The 18,807-nt window shown below is 49.2% G+C and overlaps 1 protein-coding gene and 1 long non-coding RNA gene across 2 annotated transcripts in view; one reads left to right on the top strand and one right to left on the bottom strand.

The window, feature by feature from the left end:
• Nucleotides 1-11,834, top strand: part of LOC130117636 (uncharacterized) — a 22,591-nt gene extending 10,757 nt beyond the window's left edge. Inside the window, exon 3 of the long non-coding RNA XR_008810702.1 lies at nt 11,724-11,834. This is a non-coding gene — a long non-coding RNA (uncharacterized LOC130117636). The remainder of the gene's footprint in view (nt 1-11,723) is intronic.
• Nucleotides 2,704-18,807, bottom strand: p3h3 (prolyl 3-hydroxylase 3). Its single transcript, XM_056285756.1, has 16 exons — nt 18,214-18,807; nt 16,853-17,037; nt 16,338-16,496; nt 14,214-14,406; nt 13,949-14,080; nt 13,642-13,784; nt 13,099-13,188; nt 12,399-12,451; nt 12,218-12,296; nt 11,986-12,114; nt 11,779-11,874; nt 10,204-10,354; nt 7,247-7,364; nt 5,836-5,911; nt 3,765-3,905; nt 2,704-3,264 (listed from the first exon to the last, which is right to left on the bottom strand). Exons 1-16 carry the CDS (start codon nt 18,503-18,505, stop codon nt 3,097-3,099), a joined length of 2,205 nt encoding a protein of 734 aa, XP_056141731.1. The 5' UTR covers nt 18,506-18,807; the 3' UTR covers nt 2,704-3,096.

Below are 18,807 nucleotides of genomic sequence, written 5' to 3'. Positions count from 1 at the left end.
ACGGTGTTGACCTTTGCACGGCGCTCTGGGCAAGATTTGAGACAGAACATAAAGCCGGGAGAAACCAAACAAACAAACAAACAAAGAAATAATATTTGGACAGACGCATAAATAAGGCCTGGTCAAGGATGGAGAGAGGAGAGAGAGAGAGAGAGAGAGAGAGAGAGAGAGAGAGAGAGAGAGAGAGAGAGAGAGAGATACAAGGAAAGCAGATTGAGAGGAATGTGAGCATCCCTGACTGAGGCGGGGGATTAAAATCTATTAGGCTTTGTGTGCTCGTCTCTTTGGCTCGGCGCGTTCTCGGCTAAGTGCCTCTCACCGGCAGGATGGGCGGAGAATAGTAAAGCGGAGTAGAAAGACGAGAAGCGAGGGGAGGGGGGAGGAGGCGCTGACTTTGGGCTACACGTCTGGGACCGGTCCACCGGCTGACTGATGATGGCTTCAGAGCATGTCGAAAAGTGACCCTTTATCCTGGGTTTAAATAAAGGGGACGGGGGTGGGGTGGGGGTGGGGGTGGGGAGGGTGGGGGCTGGATTAAAAATCAGACATGGCAGCAAGACAAGTGAAGTCAGATTTGTCTGTATAGCCCTAAATCACAGTTTAGTACCGGGGGACTTAACAAATACGGTTGCATTCTACACAATGTACGACAATCCCTACCCCGTGGAAATTCGGGTCGCACAAAACGGCCACGGTGAAGCGGTAAAACTCGGAACGGTGTCGATTCAGTCCGGCCCAATCTGCATCACACGTCTGGATCGGCACTTCATTCAACTAAACTCACGAGTGGGTTCTGTCGCCTCGCAGCTCCACAGTAGGAATCCTATCATTTAAAACGTTTGGACGTGAACACTGGTGAAGCGCACATGGCTGACACCACTAGACAACGTAACACAACAGCTGCTTAACGCGTCAAAGTCACTCTTGGGGGTGCTTGATTTTTCACCCCTTACGCCCCCGGGCCTTACATAATTTCTGTTTATAGTAGAGAAAAGCCACAAAAAAACCCCATATATATATATATATATATATATATATATGGGGTTTATATATATATATATATATATATATATACACACACATATATATAACCCCCCATATATATATATATATATATATATATATAAAACGTGGTGATATAATTAGAGCAGCAGACAGTGAGGGGGGGTTTAAGTGGGAGTACGTCTAAGATGCATTATATAGATATATAACGCCTATCTAAGAGCGGATTATTGCCGAGTCTTAGGGGTATCGCGCGGTTTCCCGGTGTGAGAGAGGGAAAAGGTTAAAACCAAGGCTCCATTAACAGTTCTGCCGACCCAATTCGGCAGCGGGGGGGTGGTGGGGGGGATTATAACGGGGGGGTGGTGGTGAGAGAGGGTTAATATGGGCCGTAAACACAACCCGCCTCACTGGCTAATGCACGAGACGAAGGAGGCGCGGTGGGGGGGGTGGGGGGGGCAGCGGTTACGCAGAAAAGGGAGAAGACGGGAGTTATGAGACAGGGGAGGGAGTGCGACTCGGCGGGGCGCGGCTGATTAAATGATCCCTCGCTGGATTACTATTCCATATTCTAAATGGGAGGGTTTTTTTTTAAGCTCCATAAACAAATGCACTCATTTATGAGGGATTAACAATAATCTCTCTATTTCCATCCATCCTCCTCCTCCTCCCCCCCCCCCCCTCCTCCTCCTCGTGCACCTATCTCTCTCTCACCCCTTTCTCTCTCCTTGTCACCTCTTCAGCCCTGTTACTGACACTCGCTCCCTCTCTAACACAAAGTTTAGGATGTACTACACTGATGTTTGCAATTATACCCCCACCCACCCACCCCCCGGCACACCACACACCTTTTTTACCCTCTCTCTCTTTGCAGTTACCTGTCCAGATACTGTAAAACGCACACATCGACACTAGCCGAGATCAGAGTAGAGAAGACATACAAGACCGAAGACAGACAGCTTGTAACCCTTGCTTGGTCGTTTAGCTCCTAGTTTAATCTGCATACCTACGGTCGAGGGAGACGGGTGTGAGGTAATCGCTTAGTGGAGGTATGAGGGGCCGTACAAGCCATAATATATTCTGGCCCTTTCATACACTACATATTCTCCTTTCACATCCATCCATCCATTATCTAAACCGCTTATCCTGCTCTCAGGGTTGCGGGGATGCCTATCCCAGCAGTCACTGGGGCGGCAGGCGGGGAGACACCCTGGACAGGCCACCAGGCCATCACACACAGCTGACATACACACACACACACACACACACACACACACACACACACACATACCTAGGGACAATTTGGTACGGTCGATTCACCACATGTCTTTGGACTGTGGGAGGAAACCGGAGCCCCCGGAGGAAACCCACGCAGACACGGGGAGAACATGCAAACTCCACACAGAGGACGACCCGGGACGACCCCCGAGGTTGGACTACCCCGGGGCTCGAACCCAGGACCTTCTTACTGTGAGGCGACCGCGCTAACCTTTCACATACATATATATTATGAATATAGCCAGAATATATTATGGCTTGTACGGCCCCCCATACAGAGTCCATGAATCCACACTTATCGTCAGCATATCCACCCTCAACAAGACTATCTCACAAACATGCGCACAGACGCACACACACACACACACACACACAACACATTTTCTCTGCATTTCCCCCGCGTCGCTCAAATCACATGGGTCCAGAGTTTTATTTATTTTCAGTTTTTTGGAGATTTATTTTCTCTTTTATTCCATTTACGTTCCAAGGGTGTGAAATATTTCTTATGTAACAGACAATAAGGCACGCACAGTGACTGACACAACACTCCAGGACGACCCCAGAGGGACAAGACAAACAGACATTCACCGACTCTCATATAGTCTACATACAAACACACATGCATGCAGGCTCTGTAGCGATGGTGGAGGAGTGTGTGTGTGTGTGTGTGTGTGGGGGGGGGGGGGGGGCTTAAACTTCGCCAAAAATTGAGTTCCTGGTGTTTGTGGTCAGACAGGGTCGGAGCGGGGGGCTCCTTGTTCCTTGTCCTCCTAAATCATGTGAAATATAGGCAGTCTGTCGGGTCGACTGTGGGTCTCACAGCTCATCCTTGCCCCCCGTCACCCTGCCTCGCCCTCTGCCCCGCTCCCTTGGTGCCTGGCTTCTACCGCTCCGGCCGGAGTTGGCGCTGGCCTCCGCCTCACCCTCCTTCTTCACCACGCTCACACCATCCGCAGCCCACAGGGCCTCGGCCTCCTCACGCTCCTGAAGGGGGAGAAGAACGGAATTTACAGGGGGGGGGGGGGGGGGATGAAGACCGTGTTTCCCAGGGGGTTGAGCTGCGACATGCGAAGGCAACGACCGAGGAGGCAAACTGAAATGAGTTTCGGTCCAAAACGCTGACACTTTCTAAACGTGTCATGACAAGTCAACAACGCTTTTACACAATATGTCCTCACTACTTTGTAATTCTATGACGCCGAACGATTCCCGGATGTGAAGTCAGTTCTTTTTTTTCTTTTTTCTTTTTACCAAAATGGAATTAAATTGAAGTACTCATAGAAATCATACGACGTTCTGACCTGATCATAATCTGGGCCCTGAACAGCATCAAACTTGCATCCTGCTCTCGGTCTCCAGCTGCTCTTGTTACCCAAACACCAGAGTCTCTATGCCAACAACCGAGCAGCAACTCCAGATACAGAAGACTACAGCTTACTGTGGGTTTTCTAGACCAGGACCGTGTTTATTATGATAACCCTCACCACATCCTTGTGGAGTTTCTCCTTGGTGAACCAAAGGGCCAGCGCACATCTTCGGCCAGCAGTCACGGCAGTCACTCCGTGGGGATTTACTGGACCGGCAGAAAAGCCCGCCAGACGACCACAGCGGGGTTTCACTCGAGCCTGCAGGTGGGGGGGGGGGGTGAAGAGCAAGGTGTGAACTGTGGGGGGAACCACGTGGAGCTCCCCTGAAAGACATGGTTATTTTTTGGGGGGGAGGTCTTTAAAATATTGAATTGTTTAGGCCACATTTTGCAATTTGCATTTCCATAAACTTTTCTATAGCAACAAATTGTTATAGGTGTTTTCTTGGACTAAACATTTGTGAGTTTAATGGGGGCGAGTCATCGTTCATTCATTATGGAGATGGACGATTCCCTACGAAGGGGGAAGATGGCGGCGCGAATTCACGTTTGCAGCGGCCTCACCCAGTACCGTCCATGCAGTGTCTTTGTCCACGTCTGCATCTAAGTTTGTGACTTCATTTGATGGCTGGGAGAGCCTGGTCTGCTGCGTCCGGTAGGCCCAGGGACCACGGCCCCTGCCTGGAGCTGCGCCCGAAGAGGAAACACCGAAGGCGGTCTGACAGGACGCGGAGGCGGGGCAGGCTAAGCTAACTGCTAGCCCATGCAGACCGGCGGTTCCAACAGTCATCCTGGCTGGCGTCTGTTCCCTTGAACAGTGATTTTTTTTTTGTTGTTTAGTTTGGATATGTGTGTTAGTTTGGATATGTGTGTTTTTGTCTTTGTGTTGCACTGCTGTGGTTCGGGGAACGATGTTTCATTTCATTTCGTGTGCGCAAGTACATGAAGTGAAATGACAAATAAAGTGTTCCTGATTCCTGAAATTCCAGCTGTGCTATTCCTACCGTCACCATCCAGAAGTTGGTGGCACAACACCAAGCTGACCATGAGAAAAGAATTCATTTATTTGTTTTTACACATTCATTCTTATTCTTGTTTATTTATTCAAGTTAATATTTACCATGCTCATGCATCTGTTTGTTATAGGCTGTTTCAGTGCAGCGTGGCCTTCGCATTCAGGAATCAGGAACACTTTGTCATTTCACTTCATGCGCTTGCGTACATGAAATGAGACGAAATGCCGTTTCTCCCAGCCCACAGCAGTACAACACAAAGACAAAAACACATCCAAAAACTACAAGAACACACATACCCAAACTAACACATATATCCAAACTAAACAAAAAAAATCACTGTCCAAGGGAACAACACCAGCCAGGACGACTGTCGGAACCGCCGATCTGCATTGGCTAGCAGTTAGCTTAGCCCACCCCACTTCCATGTCCTGTCAGACCGCCCTTGGCGTTTCCTCCTTGGGCACAGCTCCAGGCAAGGGCCATGGTCCCTGGGCCCACCGGATGAAGCAGACCAAGCTCTCCCAGCCAGACACCCTCGACACACCTCCCCGCATCCCTCACGATGACATCAAAAACACCACAGTCAACGCCAGGTGAGGCCGCCGCCAGACCGCCCTTGGTGTTATCTGAACTGTCGGTCTGCATGGGCTAGCAGTTAGCTTAGCCTGCCTCGCTCTCCCAGCTGATCCAGCACCGGCTCTCCCAGCCATCAAACGAAGACTAAACTTAAGACGCAGACATGGACAAAGAAACTGCATGGACGGTACTGGGTGAGGCCGCCACAAATGTCAATTTGTGCCGCCATCTTCTGACACCGGCACTGGGTGAGGCCGCTGCAAACATGAATTCGCACAGCCGTCTTCCCACACCGGAAGCGGATTCCACCTATCCAGTTCTTATTTGCCAGGGAATTATTGTCCTTGATTCTTTTTGACTGTGTTGAATCATAGGGGTCCTTTTAATATTTGTCTCTGAGACGTGAATCTGCTGATATACATCAAGTATATACGTATATACTTGCATCATGGATGTTTTATTACAAGTCTTAAAAAAAAGTGAGCGCCTTCAAAATCCGTGGTATAGTTCACAGATACACACCTGATGAGGAGGGAGACTAGAGGCCACCCGTTCAGTCATGAAATGTGGCCTGGACTGAGGTAGAAACTGACTTACTGTGATGGTCTTGGCATCCCTGTTAGTGAAAAAGAGTTCTCCACCATCGAAGTTGTCGTTCAGGTAAAGAACAGCACTGTGAAGGAAACGGGTCTCGGGTCAGGCATTCGGGCATGTCACGGATAAAACGAAAACGCAAACATGCCACTTGAGCTTTGGATGAAAGCCAAATTCACATTACTTCCTTAATATAGTAGGAAGTACACTTAAAAACACCATATTATGAATTCCTGCTCAGACTTTATGCATGCTCAATAATCCAGGAAGGAAATCACAGAAAGCTGAATCAGTTCATCTGGACACAACGTTTACTGACAGATACGTTTCACCACTCATCTAAGTGACCTCTTCAGGCTAAACTGACTGCAGGTACCCCCCCCCCCAAACAACACAGTGGCAAAACGACCGAAAACGATCGGTTTCATATGCAAATATGGGTGTGACCATTAATTAACTACAGTTACAATGGCCATGTGAACTATTCACAGAGGATTGGGGAATAGTTGCAATCACAGCATTGTAAGATGGTGACAGATGTACTCTTAGCCCGCCCTCGGTTCAGGGATGGTCCTTCCCTCTTAGTTTGCCTACCCCCCCCCTTCTCTCCCCAATTGTATCTGGCCAATTTCCCCACTCTTCCAAGCTGCCCCGGTCGCTGCTCCACCCCCCTCTGCTGATCCCAGTAGGGCTGCAGACTACCACATGCCTCCTCCAATACATGTGGAGTCGCCAGCCGCTTCTTTTCACCTGACAGTGAGGAGTTTCACCAGGGGGACGTAGCGTGTGGGAGGATCACGCTATTCCCCCCAGTTTCCCCCTCCCCCGAACAGACGCCCCGGCCGACCAGAGGAGGCGCTAGTGCAGTGACCAGGACACATACCCACAGCCGGCTTCCCACCTGCAATTGTGTCTGCAGGGATGCCCGACGAAGCCGGAGGTGACACAGGGATTCAATCCCGTGATCCCCATGTTGGTAGGCAACGGAATAGACCGCCACGCAACCCGGGCGCCCATAGTTGGCCTCTTTGACTCCCTGTTCAAACTAGCGTTCCTCCCTATCAAGGATCCTGTTCAGACTATTCCCATTTCCCTTCAAACAAGTAAAATATTTGCCAATGGAGAAACTATTTGCCACATAGTTGCCAAATGTTAAATATTTGCCACATGTGTCCAAAGCAGCTTCAGTGCCGGATGTGTGCATGCTGACCTAATTTTAGAGAAAAACAAGAGCAGAAAAAGGAAATACGTCAGCTTTTCCCAAGAAAATTGTGGAAACGATTTGATTTAGTTGGAATTCAGTTGAACTATTTCCGCCCATAGCTAGATTTTTCTTTCTTTTCATTTGTTTTGAGGAAAATAACATACAACAATCATATCACCGGTTAAGATGGAAAGGTTGTACAGCGGTTACCTAAGGTCTCTGTGTGTGAAAGCTGGTGCTTCCCTCCAGCAGCTCCTGGTCTCCGGCTCCAGGAGACAGTTGTCAACATGCACGGGGTGAGACAGGTCCAGCCTGCCCTCCTGGTCCCCTGGGCACGATGGGAAGACAAATAGAATGTTTTTACTGCAGTCTTCGGAAGAGACTTAAGGGACAGGCCGGTGTTTTTTAAACTAAGCCCTGTTTCTCCATTCGTAGAGGTCAAACCGAGCGCTGGGACAGCGGAATCGAGCGAGCTGATTTTAGATAACCGCAGCACTCGGAGCTGAAATGTAGTCCTTTGGGGCAACAGTGCTTGCCAAATAATGTTCACTAAAAAAAACAGCTCTATTTTGACACTAACGGGCTCAGAATGTTATGAAAGTAGTCTAAAGAGCCTCAGCCATGATATGAAATATCATATTCAACTTATTTCCGACCCAGAGCTGACGTCTCACTCTGTAATCCTGCAAGGAGTGAGTTGTTGCAGGAGGACAACAGTGGAAACATGAGCGAACTGGAGAGAAGTGCAAGACCTTCTTCTTCTTCCGGCTGCTCGCGTTATGGGTCGCCACAGCGGATCATCCGTTTCCATCTCTTCCTGTCCTCTGCGTCATCCTCTGTCACACCAGCCACCTGCATGGCCTCCCTGACTACATCCATAAACCTCGTCTTTGACCTTCCTCTTTTCCCATTCCCTGGCAGCTCCATATTCAGCATCCTTCTCCCAATATACCCAGCATCTCTCCTCCACACATGTCCAAACCATCTCAATCTCGCCTGTCTTGCTTTGTCTCCAAACTGTCCAACCTGAGCTGTCCCTCTTAATATACTCGTTCCTAATCCTGTCCATCTTTGAAGAGAAGTGCAAAACAGAAAATGCGAATAAAGGTCTAACACTCGCCGGATTGAATCCCTGTGTTACCTCCAGCTTGGTCAGGCGTCCCTACAGACACAACTGGCCGTTACTGCAGGTCGGAAGCTGGATGTGGGTATGTGTCCTGGTCGCTGCACTAGCGCCTCCTCTGGTCGGTCGGAGCACCTGTTCGGGGAGGGGGGGACTGGGGGGAATAGTGTGACCCTCCCATGTGCTACATCCCCCTGGCGAAACCCCTCTGTCAGGTGAAAAACAGCTGGCGACTCCACATCTATCGAAGGAGGCACGTGGTAGTCTGCAGCCCTCCCTGGATCGGCAGAGGGGGTGGAGCAGAGATCGGGACAGCTCGGAAGAGTGGGGTAATTGGTTGAAGACGATTGGGGAGAAAAAGGGAGAAACCCCCCCCCCCCCCAAAAAAAAAGGTCTAACCCTGCATCGACTGACTATACTGGGATTGTCTTTTCATCATGGAAGGTGTTTTCAGACACTTCTCATCACATTCCCTGAGAGTTGTTTTAGTGGACTTCATTTGCTGAGCGCTATGGTGCACAGCAGTCAGCTGATACTGAATCAGTTCAAAAACATTCTGCTACCCATGGTTCGGTTTGACTCCTAATGACTGGAAAATAGGGCTTAGGTTAAAAAAAATACCGGAATTTCTCTTTAAGATAAAAAAAATAAATCCTACTACTACTAACTACTTTCGGCTGCTCCCGTTATGGGTCGCCACAGCAGATCATCCGTTTCCATTTCTTCCTGTCCTCTGAATCCTCCTCTGTCACACCAGCCACCTGCATGTCCTCCCTCATCACATCCATAAACCTCCTCTTTGGCCTTCCTCTTCTCCTCTTTCCTGGCAGCTCCATATTCAGCATCCTTCCCCCAATATACCCAGCATCTCTCCTCCACACACGTCCAAACCATCTCAATCTTGTCTCTCTTGCTTTGTCTCCAAACCGTCCAACGTGAGCTGTCCCTCTAATATAATCGTTCCTAATCCTGTCCTTCTTCGTCACTCCCAGTGAAAATCTTATCATCTTCAACTCTGCCACCTCCAGCTCTGCCTGCTGTCTTTTCGTCAGTGCCACTGTCTCCAAACCACATAACATAGCTGGTCTCACTACCATTTTGTAAACCTTCCCTTTAACTCTTGTTGGTACCCTTCTGTTGCAAATCACTCCTGACACACTTCTCCACCCACTCCACCCTGCCTGCACTCTCTTTTTCACCTCTCTACTGCACTCCCCGTTACTTTGGACAGTTGACCCCAAGTATTTAAACTCAAATGCCTTTGTCACCTCCACTCCTTGCATCCTGACCATTCCACTGTCCTCCCTCTCATTCACGCATATGTATTCTGTCTTGCTCCTACTGACTTTCATTCCTCTTCTCTCCAGTGCATACCTCCACCTCTCCAGGCTCTCCTCAACCTGCACCCTACTCTCGCTACAGATCACAGTATCATCCGCAAACATCATAGTCCACGCCTGATCTCGTCCGTCAACCTGTCCATCACCATTTCAAACAAGAACGGGCTCAGAGCCGATCCTTGATGTAATCCCACCTCCACCTTGAACCCATCTGTCATTCCAACCACACACCTCACCATTGTCACACTACCCTCATACGTATCCTGCACCACTCCTACATACGTCTCTGCAACTCCCGACTTCCTCATACAATACCACACCTCCTCTCTCAGCACCCTGTCATATGCTTCCTCTAAATCCACAAAGACACAATGTGACTCCTTCTGATCTTCTCTATACTTCTCCATCAACATTCTCAAAATCAACATCGCATCTGTGGTGCTCTTTCATGGCATGAAACCATACCGCTGCTCGTCACCTCTCCTCTTAACCTAGCTTCTATTATTCTTTCCCATATCTTCATGCTGTGGCTGATCAACTTTATACCTCTGTAGTTGTAACACTGAAAAAAAAAAAACCAAAAAAAAAAACAATCCTAACGATGCTAAATCAGGTTGCTACTCCTTTTCCGTGCAGTGGGTCTACTCCATATCTGGTGTGATGACATAACCATCTATAATCAAATCCCTCCTGTGAGGTGCTACCTGTGATAGCGCTGCGGCAGACCAGGTGTGTGAATGAGAAGAAGAGTCCCGAGGGGCTCCTGAAATAAGAGTGCAGCAGGACTCGTACCCTCTCGCCCAGCTCATGCAGCAGCCTGGCGTCTGACTGGTTCACCATGCCGTCCTGAGCCAACTGGAAGACAGAGGGAGAAAGAACGACACATGGAGAGGACAGTATTGACGACTGATAGGATGCTGTAAGAACATGTGAAACCCGTGTTATGTTTTCACATGGCTTCATCTCGCTGAGATAGTGTGGCCCAGTTTTGCACATCAACTGGAGGCAGAGAGCTGAGGAGTGGGGGCCTTTCTCGGTAAGCGTACTTGTCTGTATTTGAGTACTCCTGAACTTCATCATCTGTCACGGTATAAGTAATGTCCCCAAAACACATGTTGGCATTTAGCCAAGAAGGCCTCAAATGCCTCAATGGTTTTTTTTGGGGGGGGGGGGGGGATTTTTCCTCATTTTTCTCCCTAATTGTACCCGGCCAATTACGCCACTCTTCCGAGCCATCCTGGTCGCTGCTCCACCCCCTCTGCTGACCCAGGGAGGGCTGCAGACTACCACATGCCTCCTCCGATACATGCGGAGTCGCCAGGGGGACGTGGCGCGTGGGAGGATCGCGCTACTCCCCACAGTTCCCCCTCCCCCCAAACAGGCACCCCCAACCGACCAGAGGAGGCTCTAGTGCAGCGACCAGGACACATACCCACATCCGGCTTCCCACCCGCAAACACAGCCAATTGTGTCTGTAGTGACACCCGACCAGGCCGGAGGTAACACGGGTGATTCGAAACCACCGATCCCTACCCAGATGTATTCTTGATCCGCACACTAAATACACAAATATCCCGACATTCATTCCCACAATAACAGCAATGTCAGAGGAAAGGAAAGCCCATAACTAGTCGTTGTAATTTTCACACGATAACCATTAAGTTATGTTGTCATCAAATTTACCTCTGTGGCAAGAAATCCTCAGTGCAGATTTCAGAGGGTTTTTTTTTTTGTTGCCATTTTTGGAACTCGTAACGGAGTCTGAAAGTTTCCTCCAACTTCTTCAGAGCTGGGAAGCTGATGGGCTCAGGCTATGGTGCAATACCATTAAGTACCTCTCATCTCAAACTGTCAGTGAAGTTGCTCTGCGCTGCTATCTTGCAAGTTTGTACTTTCAAATTCAACTTGCAGAGCACATCCTACTCTAGAACGCCGGTTTGTTCTTGAGAGTCCTTGTTACTGAAAAACAGCCCAGCTCCAGTGGCTCAGTAGACACACATGCTACGGATTAATACTGAAAAGCAATCAAGTGTTCCAAGAGTTGCTTTTAAAGGCTGTGAGTGTGGGACCTGACAAGGGACGCACACACGGATAAAGTCGCACTGAATGTGCTGCCGGCCTCAATCAAAGAAGAAGCTGACAGGTGGTCCAACTATGATTAAACTCAGAATATTAATAAGCAAAATGTGTGTGTTTGTGTGTGTGTGTGTGTGTGTGTCCTCAGACAAGTCTGTGTGGGCATCCTTACTCAATCGGCGAAACAAGCTACACTCACCCACCTTAGCAGCCCTGAGGACAGTCAGGCCTTCGAACTTTTCATGAGGTGTGTGCGGAGACCGTCGTCCCCGGTAACCGTCTCCAGCTGATGCTGCAGCCTATCGGGAACAGCCGGAAATGGGAGAGGTATCTAATTTTTGAACAACTCACATCTTTATTATTGAGCAGGCATGAATGGTTTATTGACGGTTGATATGGTTTCATCTTACAGTGGCTAACTGCAGAATTGTGTCGCACTCTTTCTGAGTCATTACGCCGTCTAGCACAACACGATTGGTCCCGTTCAACGCCGCATCGTCCATGGTGATAGTCACACCAACCTGAGGGACGGTACCCCCCTTAAAGGATGTAAGACAGAAACCCAAATAAGATATAACGCTAAGGAATGGCCTTGCTAACTACGAGAATGACTGAAAACAGACGGACCGATTCACCCTCACCTGCATAAAACCCGCTGTCATCCATTTCCTCCTGCGGTTCGCCCTCCTTCATTTTCTCATTCAGTTTCTCTTTCTCAGCTCTGAAAATGAAATGGGGCAAACAAATGAATTTTGACTTTCCGATGACCTTCACTGATGCAGAACTGTCTTTGTTAACGCAAGTCCCGGTCCATCTGCCCTACCTCCACGCCTCCCTCAGGGATTCGGGTATGATATCCTCCGGGGTCCATAGATCCTACACGGAAAACAATTACTAAAGTTAGTTAGAGGAAGCTTTTGCAGTTGTGCCACAAATACATCGACACGTATCTGACTTGGAATATAGCCTATTGTGTTCAGTCCTGATTCTAAATCTGCTCTTAAACAAGCCCGTTTCTGACTGGCTGAGCAGGCCTCTTCAAGGCAGCGATCAGCTGGCTGAGACAAGAGGACAGACTCTGATAACACAACAGATGTAAGCTGTAAGCTCACACCCAGGGCACAAGGTATTGAAGGCAAATCCTATGTGGGCAGTATTAAACACAGGGAGAGTTTTAATGAGTCAGTTTAGAGAGGATCTAAACAAGGGCGGGGGGGGGGGGTAATTCAGGGCATTGTGATGCGCAAGTTTTCTGGAGATGTCATGGGTCTAACTCCAAAAGAGCATCAGTGACATTATAGCACCAATGGCCTGTTCACACACGCACACACAGACTCCAGCCTCTCATACCTAGTGTAAGTACATTGACAGGGGCCGCTAGATTCACGGTGGTGTAGCCTGATGTCCTCTACAATAACCAATAGATAGGTAATACATCATCTTGTTGTCTGAACCGGTCTAGACTGTGGCACAGGGAGTCTAACATCACACCCTGAGTATCGGTGAATGAAACAAACACTTACCGGGTCAACGAAATCGAAGTCGAGATTCTCCATCCCAAAATAGAGCAACGTTTTCTCCTGCAAAGCTCGACTCACATACTGGACAATCTCCTGTACGACAGATAAATACATCGCCACATACAGTTAGACATTAAAGAAAAAAAAATGCGTAAAATTGAAGCTCTTTTTAATCCTGTTTCATCCCGGTTTTTGAGTTTGCACGCGGGTGTGTATTTTTTGCATGTGTTATTATTGATTGTACTGTGTTTGGGCGATTGCATGAATTAAACATTGCTTTTTACTTTCAAGGTGCTGAGGAATGAGGATGGAAAATATGCATTGTTGTGGTCAGGACACGTGAATGTGTTGAATAGTTAAAATTGTAGGCCTACGTTGATTTTCATCATGTTTTCACACTAATACCACACACGACACTGAAGAAATTCAATGAGAAATGATTTGCTGTGTTGCTGCAAAGCCCCTTGAGGCAAATTTGTAATTTATGATCTGGGGCTATACAAATAACATTGACTTGACTTGACTTTGACATGGCACAACTGTTACCTGAGCAGGCTGCGTGCCCTGTGACTCGGTATCTCCCCCTAGTGTCTCATAGTAGAATTGCAGGTTGCCAAGGGAGTCTGTGTCTGAGGGGTAGAACAGAAGGAGGGAGCGAAGAGTCTGCACTGCACCACCAAGGTCACCGGCTGTTAGGAAACAGAGGTGTGTGTGTGAGCGACTCAGCAGTTCAGAACTTCAGTTTGACGAACAGGGAAGTAAAACACAGAGGAGGACCGGTGGAACGCATCAAAGCATTTTCAACTTACACAATGTGCCAGAATGGAACACAACCCTGAGTACGACCTCTGACCTTTAAACTGTGCAATGTGCAGATGCTCCAGCTGTGTGGGCAGGAAGTCCTCTTGAGCCGAGATCCTCCCGGGTCGCGTGGCCACCTGGGTCACGCAGGACTGCCGGCATGAGAGCAGGGAGAGGGAGAGAGCTGGATGGATGGGAAACAAAGAGAAATACAAGTTGAGACAAAACAACAAAACTGATCAACAACTTCCGTCCAGCCTTGGCTGATGCAGATGATAATGGTGTCTATCAGGGTTGTAGCATTTTTTTTTTTTTACCCGCAGCCTTCTCAAACACTCCGCCCAGTCCATCCACTCCCCTGTCCTCCGGCAGGCGCTGGGATGCCACCTCACACTGCACCCTGCACTCCTCCGTCTGTCTCAGGGTTTCATTCACACACTCTTTCCATTTCTCAACTGCATGAACCCAATTGGAAGACGCCTCAAGAGCGAGTGCAGAATTGTACAAAGCCTGGGAGGATGGACAAATAGGTGAGGTGAGGGAGGACCGGAGAACGAAGTCGAAGAAAAGGGGCAACTCAGGATGGCTATTTGTGTGTTGCTGTACGATGAGTTGTTATTGGCAAGTCAAGTCAATTTTATTTGTATAGCCCAATATCACAAATTACAAATTTGCCTCAGTGGGCTTCACAGTAACACAACATCCTGTCCTTTGACCCTTTCATCGCATAAGGGACAACTCCTTAAAAAAATTGTCTAAAAAAAAAGATTAAACAAGAAATAAAGATGTCTTTATGCACGCTCAAATCACAGAAAGTTGAATCAGTTCTTCTGGACACAACGTTTATTGAGAGAGAAACATCTCATCACTCATCTCAAGTGCCCTCTTCAGTCTCAACTGACTGCAGGTATACCCACCCTTATAAACAATACGTAACATGACATTACAGTCATTTAGCCGACACTTTTATCCAAAGCGACTTACAATAAGTGAATTTAACGTAGGAAATCAGGAGAACTACTAGTCATCAGAGGTCATAAGTGCATCTAAACAAGCATCTAAGAGCAAAACCAGTGTTAAAGTAAAAGTGCGAGAAAGATTTTTTTTTAAATGAGTGAATACAATAAGTGCTAAGAGCAAGTAACAGGGTAGTAGTTCTTAAAGAGGTGAGTTTTCAACCTGCGCCGAAAGATGGGCAGCGACTCCGCTGTCCTGACATCAGTGGGGAGTTCAGTCCAGCACTGTGGGGCCAGGACAGAACAGGGCCGGGACCGGGTCCATTGGCAGCAGGGGCCTCTGAGTGACGGGGAAACCAGGCGTCCCGAGGCAGCAGAGCGAAGTGGCCGGGCGGGGGTGTAGGGCTTGACCATGGCCTGGAGATAGGAAGGAGCTGTTCCTTTCACTGCCCTGTAGGCTAGCACCAGAGTCCTAAACTGGATGCGAGCAGCTACTGGGAGCCAGTGTAGGGACATGAGAAGGGGAGTCGTGTGGGAGAACTTAGGGTGGTTGAACACCAGACGAGCTGCAGCTTTCTGAACAAGCTCCAGAGGTCTGATGGCCGACGCCGGGGCACCAGCAAGGAGGGAGTTGCCATAGTCCAGCCGGGAGATGACCAGAGCCTGGATGAGCACAATACAGTGGCATAATGACCGAAAACGATCAGTTTCATATGCGAATTGCCGTGACCATTAACTAGAGTTACAATGGCCATGTGTCCTATTCACAGAGGATTGGGGAACAGTTGCAATCACAGCATTGTAGGATGGTGACAGATGTACTCTTAGCCCCCCCCCCCCTCAGTTCAGAGATGGCCGTTCCCTCTTCACACAGATGGCCTCTTTGACTCCCTGTTCAAACCAGCGTTCCTCCCTATCAAGGATGGTCACATCCTCATCCTTGGAAGAGCGGCCACTGGCCTGTAGATGGTGTAGACTGTGGAGTCCTGGCCTGACGTGTTAGCGTTCCTGTGTTGTGCCATCTTCTTGGCCAGCATCTGATAGTTTCCCTGCGATACAAGTCATGGCAATCCTCCTGGCACTTAACAGCATACACTGTATTGCTGTGTTTGTGCTGGGGGACCCGATCCTTGGGGCGGACCAAGATCTGGTGCAGCGTGTCTTGGGGTTTGAGAGCAACTGAGACACGATGTTTGGAAAATATCCATCTCAACTGTTTCGACACTCCCGCCACATACGGAACCACCACTGGTTCACGCTTAGGCAGCTGTTCTCCTCCTTCTCCCCTTATAAGGGCGGGGATACCTGCAGTCAGCTGAGACTGAAGAGGTCACTTGAGATGAGCGATGAGACGTTTCTCTCGATAAACGCTGTGTACAGATAAACCGATTCAACTTTCCGCGATTTTCTTACCTGGATTATTGAGCAGGCATAAAGACACTTGTTCACTCCTGTTTCATTCATAATGATCCCTCGTTCCCTTACCCAGTGCTTCTCATTCTCAATCTCTCTATCCTGGAAGGCATCTTCCGTTACCCCGTCCATCCGTCTGTACTTCTCAATGTTGTTTCTCATTTCCAGGTGGCTGGGGTTGGCCACAAAGAAGGTGTGAGCGGCCGACGCCGCCTTCGGCAACTTGCCCAGCTAGAGAGGAAGAGAAAGGAGAGGAGGGTATGACTGAAGGGCGTCATATGGAGGCAGACGAGAAGAGACACGTCCTCCTCCATGTTGGGTTCTCGAATCAAAACATGCAGGTGTTTCCTGGGTCTGTATTTAGATGTTATCGTTATTTTCTTGCACTATCATTATGCATTATGAGTTACTAGTCTGCCAACAGTGCGCGGTCGGGCTTTTTGGGTTGAATAAAGAATCTACCCATCCTTAACAAACTGCAAACCACTATTTCCAAATGCTCATAAGGGCTTGAATAAGGAAGGACCTACCAAGCATTGCACTAGATTTAAGAAATATAGCCAAGCCAAAAAAATAAGATATCATACTTTGTAATAAGTGATCTGCAGGAAGTTGTACGGGTTGCGGGTGCCGAACTCATACTCTATGTCCGAAGAGACGGGCAGCACTCCGGCTGGGGTGACGGTCCGTCCAACACAAAATCTCAAACATTCAGCCTTCTGCTGCGCCCAGTCCAGGACCCACAGGTCCCACAGACCGCCCGCCCCCGCGTCTGAAAACCAGCACGAGAGACCCGGATCAGGGTCGTCGGAGAAACGGTTCATCACATTAGAGCGTGTGTGTGTGTGCTTCAAATATGAGTGTTGATATCCTACGTTGTGCACAATTCGATATTTGGTTACACATTAGTGCTGATTATATGATCAGATAAGGCGCAATGACGCACACCCCTCTGATCCCCTACCACAGAATACACAACGGGGCTCTCTCTCTCTATCTCTCTCTATCTCCGCTCTCTCTCTCTATCTCCGCTCTCTCTCTCTCTCTCTCTCTCTCTCTCTCTCTCTCTCTCCGCTCTCTCTCTCTCTCTCTCTCTCTATCTCTCCATCTCTCTATCTGTCTCTATCTCTCCGCTCTCTATCTCTCTCTCTCCGCTCTCTCTCTCTATCTCTCTCTCCGCTCTTTCTATCTCTCCGCTCTCTCTCTCTCTCTCTCTCTGTATCTCTCTCCACTCTCTCTCTATCTCTCTGCTCTCTCTCTATCTCTCTCTCCGTTCTCTCTCCCTCTCTCTCTCTCTCTATCTCTCTCTCCGCTCTCTCCCTCTCTCTCTATCTCTCTCTCTCCGCTCTCTCTCTATCTCTCTCTCTCTCTCTCTCTGCTCTCTCTCTATCGCTCTCTCTCTCTCCGCTCTCTCTCTCTATCGCTCTCTCTATCTCTCTCTCTCTCTCCGCTCTCTATCGCTCTCTCCCTCTCTCTCTCTCTCTCCGCTCTCTCTCTATCGCTCTCTCCCTCTCTCTCTATCTCTCTCTCTCCGCTCTCTCTCTATCGCTCTCTCTCTATCGCTCTCTCTCTCTCTCTCTCTCTCCGCTCTCTCTCTCTCTCCGCGCTCTCTCTATCGCTCTCTCTATCTCTCTCTCTCTCTCTCCGCTCTCTCTCTATCGCTCTCTCTCTCTCTCCGCTCTCTCTCTATCGCTCTCTCCCCCTCTCTCTATCTCTCTCTCTCCGCTCTCTCTCTATCGCTCTCTATCGCTCTCTCTCTCTCTCCGCTCTCTCTCTCCGCTCTCTCTCTATCGCTCTCTATCGCTCTCTCTCTCTCTCCGCTCTCTCTCCCCGCTCTCTCTCTCTCTCTCTCTCTCTCTCTCTCTCTCTCTCTCTCTCTCTCTCTCTCTCTCTCTCTCTCTCTCTCTCTCTCTCTCTATCGCTCTCTCTCTCTCTATCGATCGCATACCCAATTCTGCAAGTCTGTCTTGTCCCGCCGCCGCACAGTCGTCGTGGCATCGCCGTCGGGTTCGGAAGAGCGCATCCTTGGTCGAGAGGGATTTCTCCAGCAGTTCCGCAGCCTTGTCCCACTCCTGAGAGAAGTACGCACGGACCCCGGAGTAATACAGCAGATCGTAAGGCGGCAACAGCCCCGAGACGGACGAAACGCCCGCTGCCGCGGCGGCCGCGTCAAAGCGGGACGATAAAAAACAAACGTGCAACGCCACGTACACAGTGTAGCGGTTTGAGTGCGGCGCCATGGCGCGTCAAGCTTATGTCGAGAGAAGACGAAGAGGAGGAGGAGGATGAGGAGGAGGGGAGGAAGAGGAGGAGGTCCTCGAGAAATGGCCGGCCTTAGTCGAAACAAGTTTTAACTTTCCTGAGAGTTTTCTTCCGTTGGAGGAATGGATCCATCCAGAGGCCTCCCCGACATCCTCTCGCCTATCAGTCTCGGCTCGTTATCCCGCTCATCCGGCCAGCGGCACCCGCCCGGGTCGATTTCGTGTCGTATGTTTTCGATAACGGAACAGGGATCCACTGCTCCGGTTCCGTCGTCATTCCG

This window comes from Lampris incognitus, chromosome 9 (assembly GCF_029633865.1).
Source record: "Lampris incognitus isolate fLamInc1 chromosome 9, fLamInc1.hap2, whole genome shotgun sequence".
In the NCBI taxonomy this organism is placed as follows: Eukaryota; Metazoa; Chordata; class Actinopteri; order Lampriformes; family Lampridae; genus Lampris; species Lampris incognitus.
This window is presented reverse-complemented; position numbering and strand designations above follow the sequence as displayed.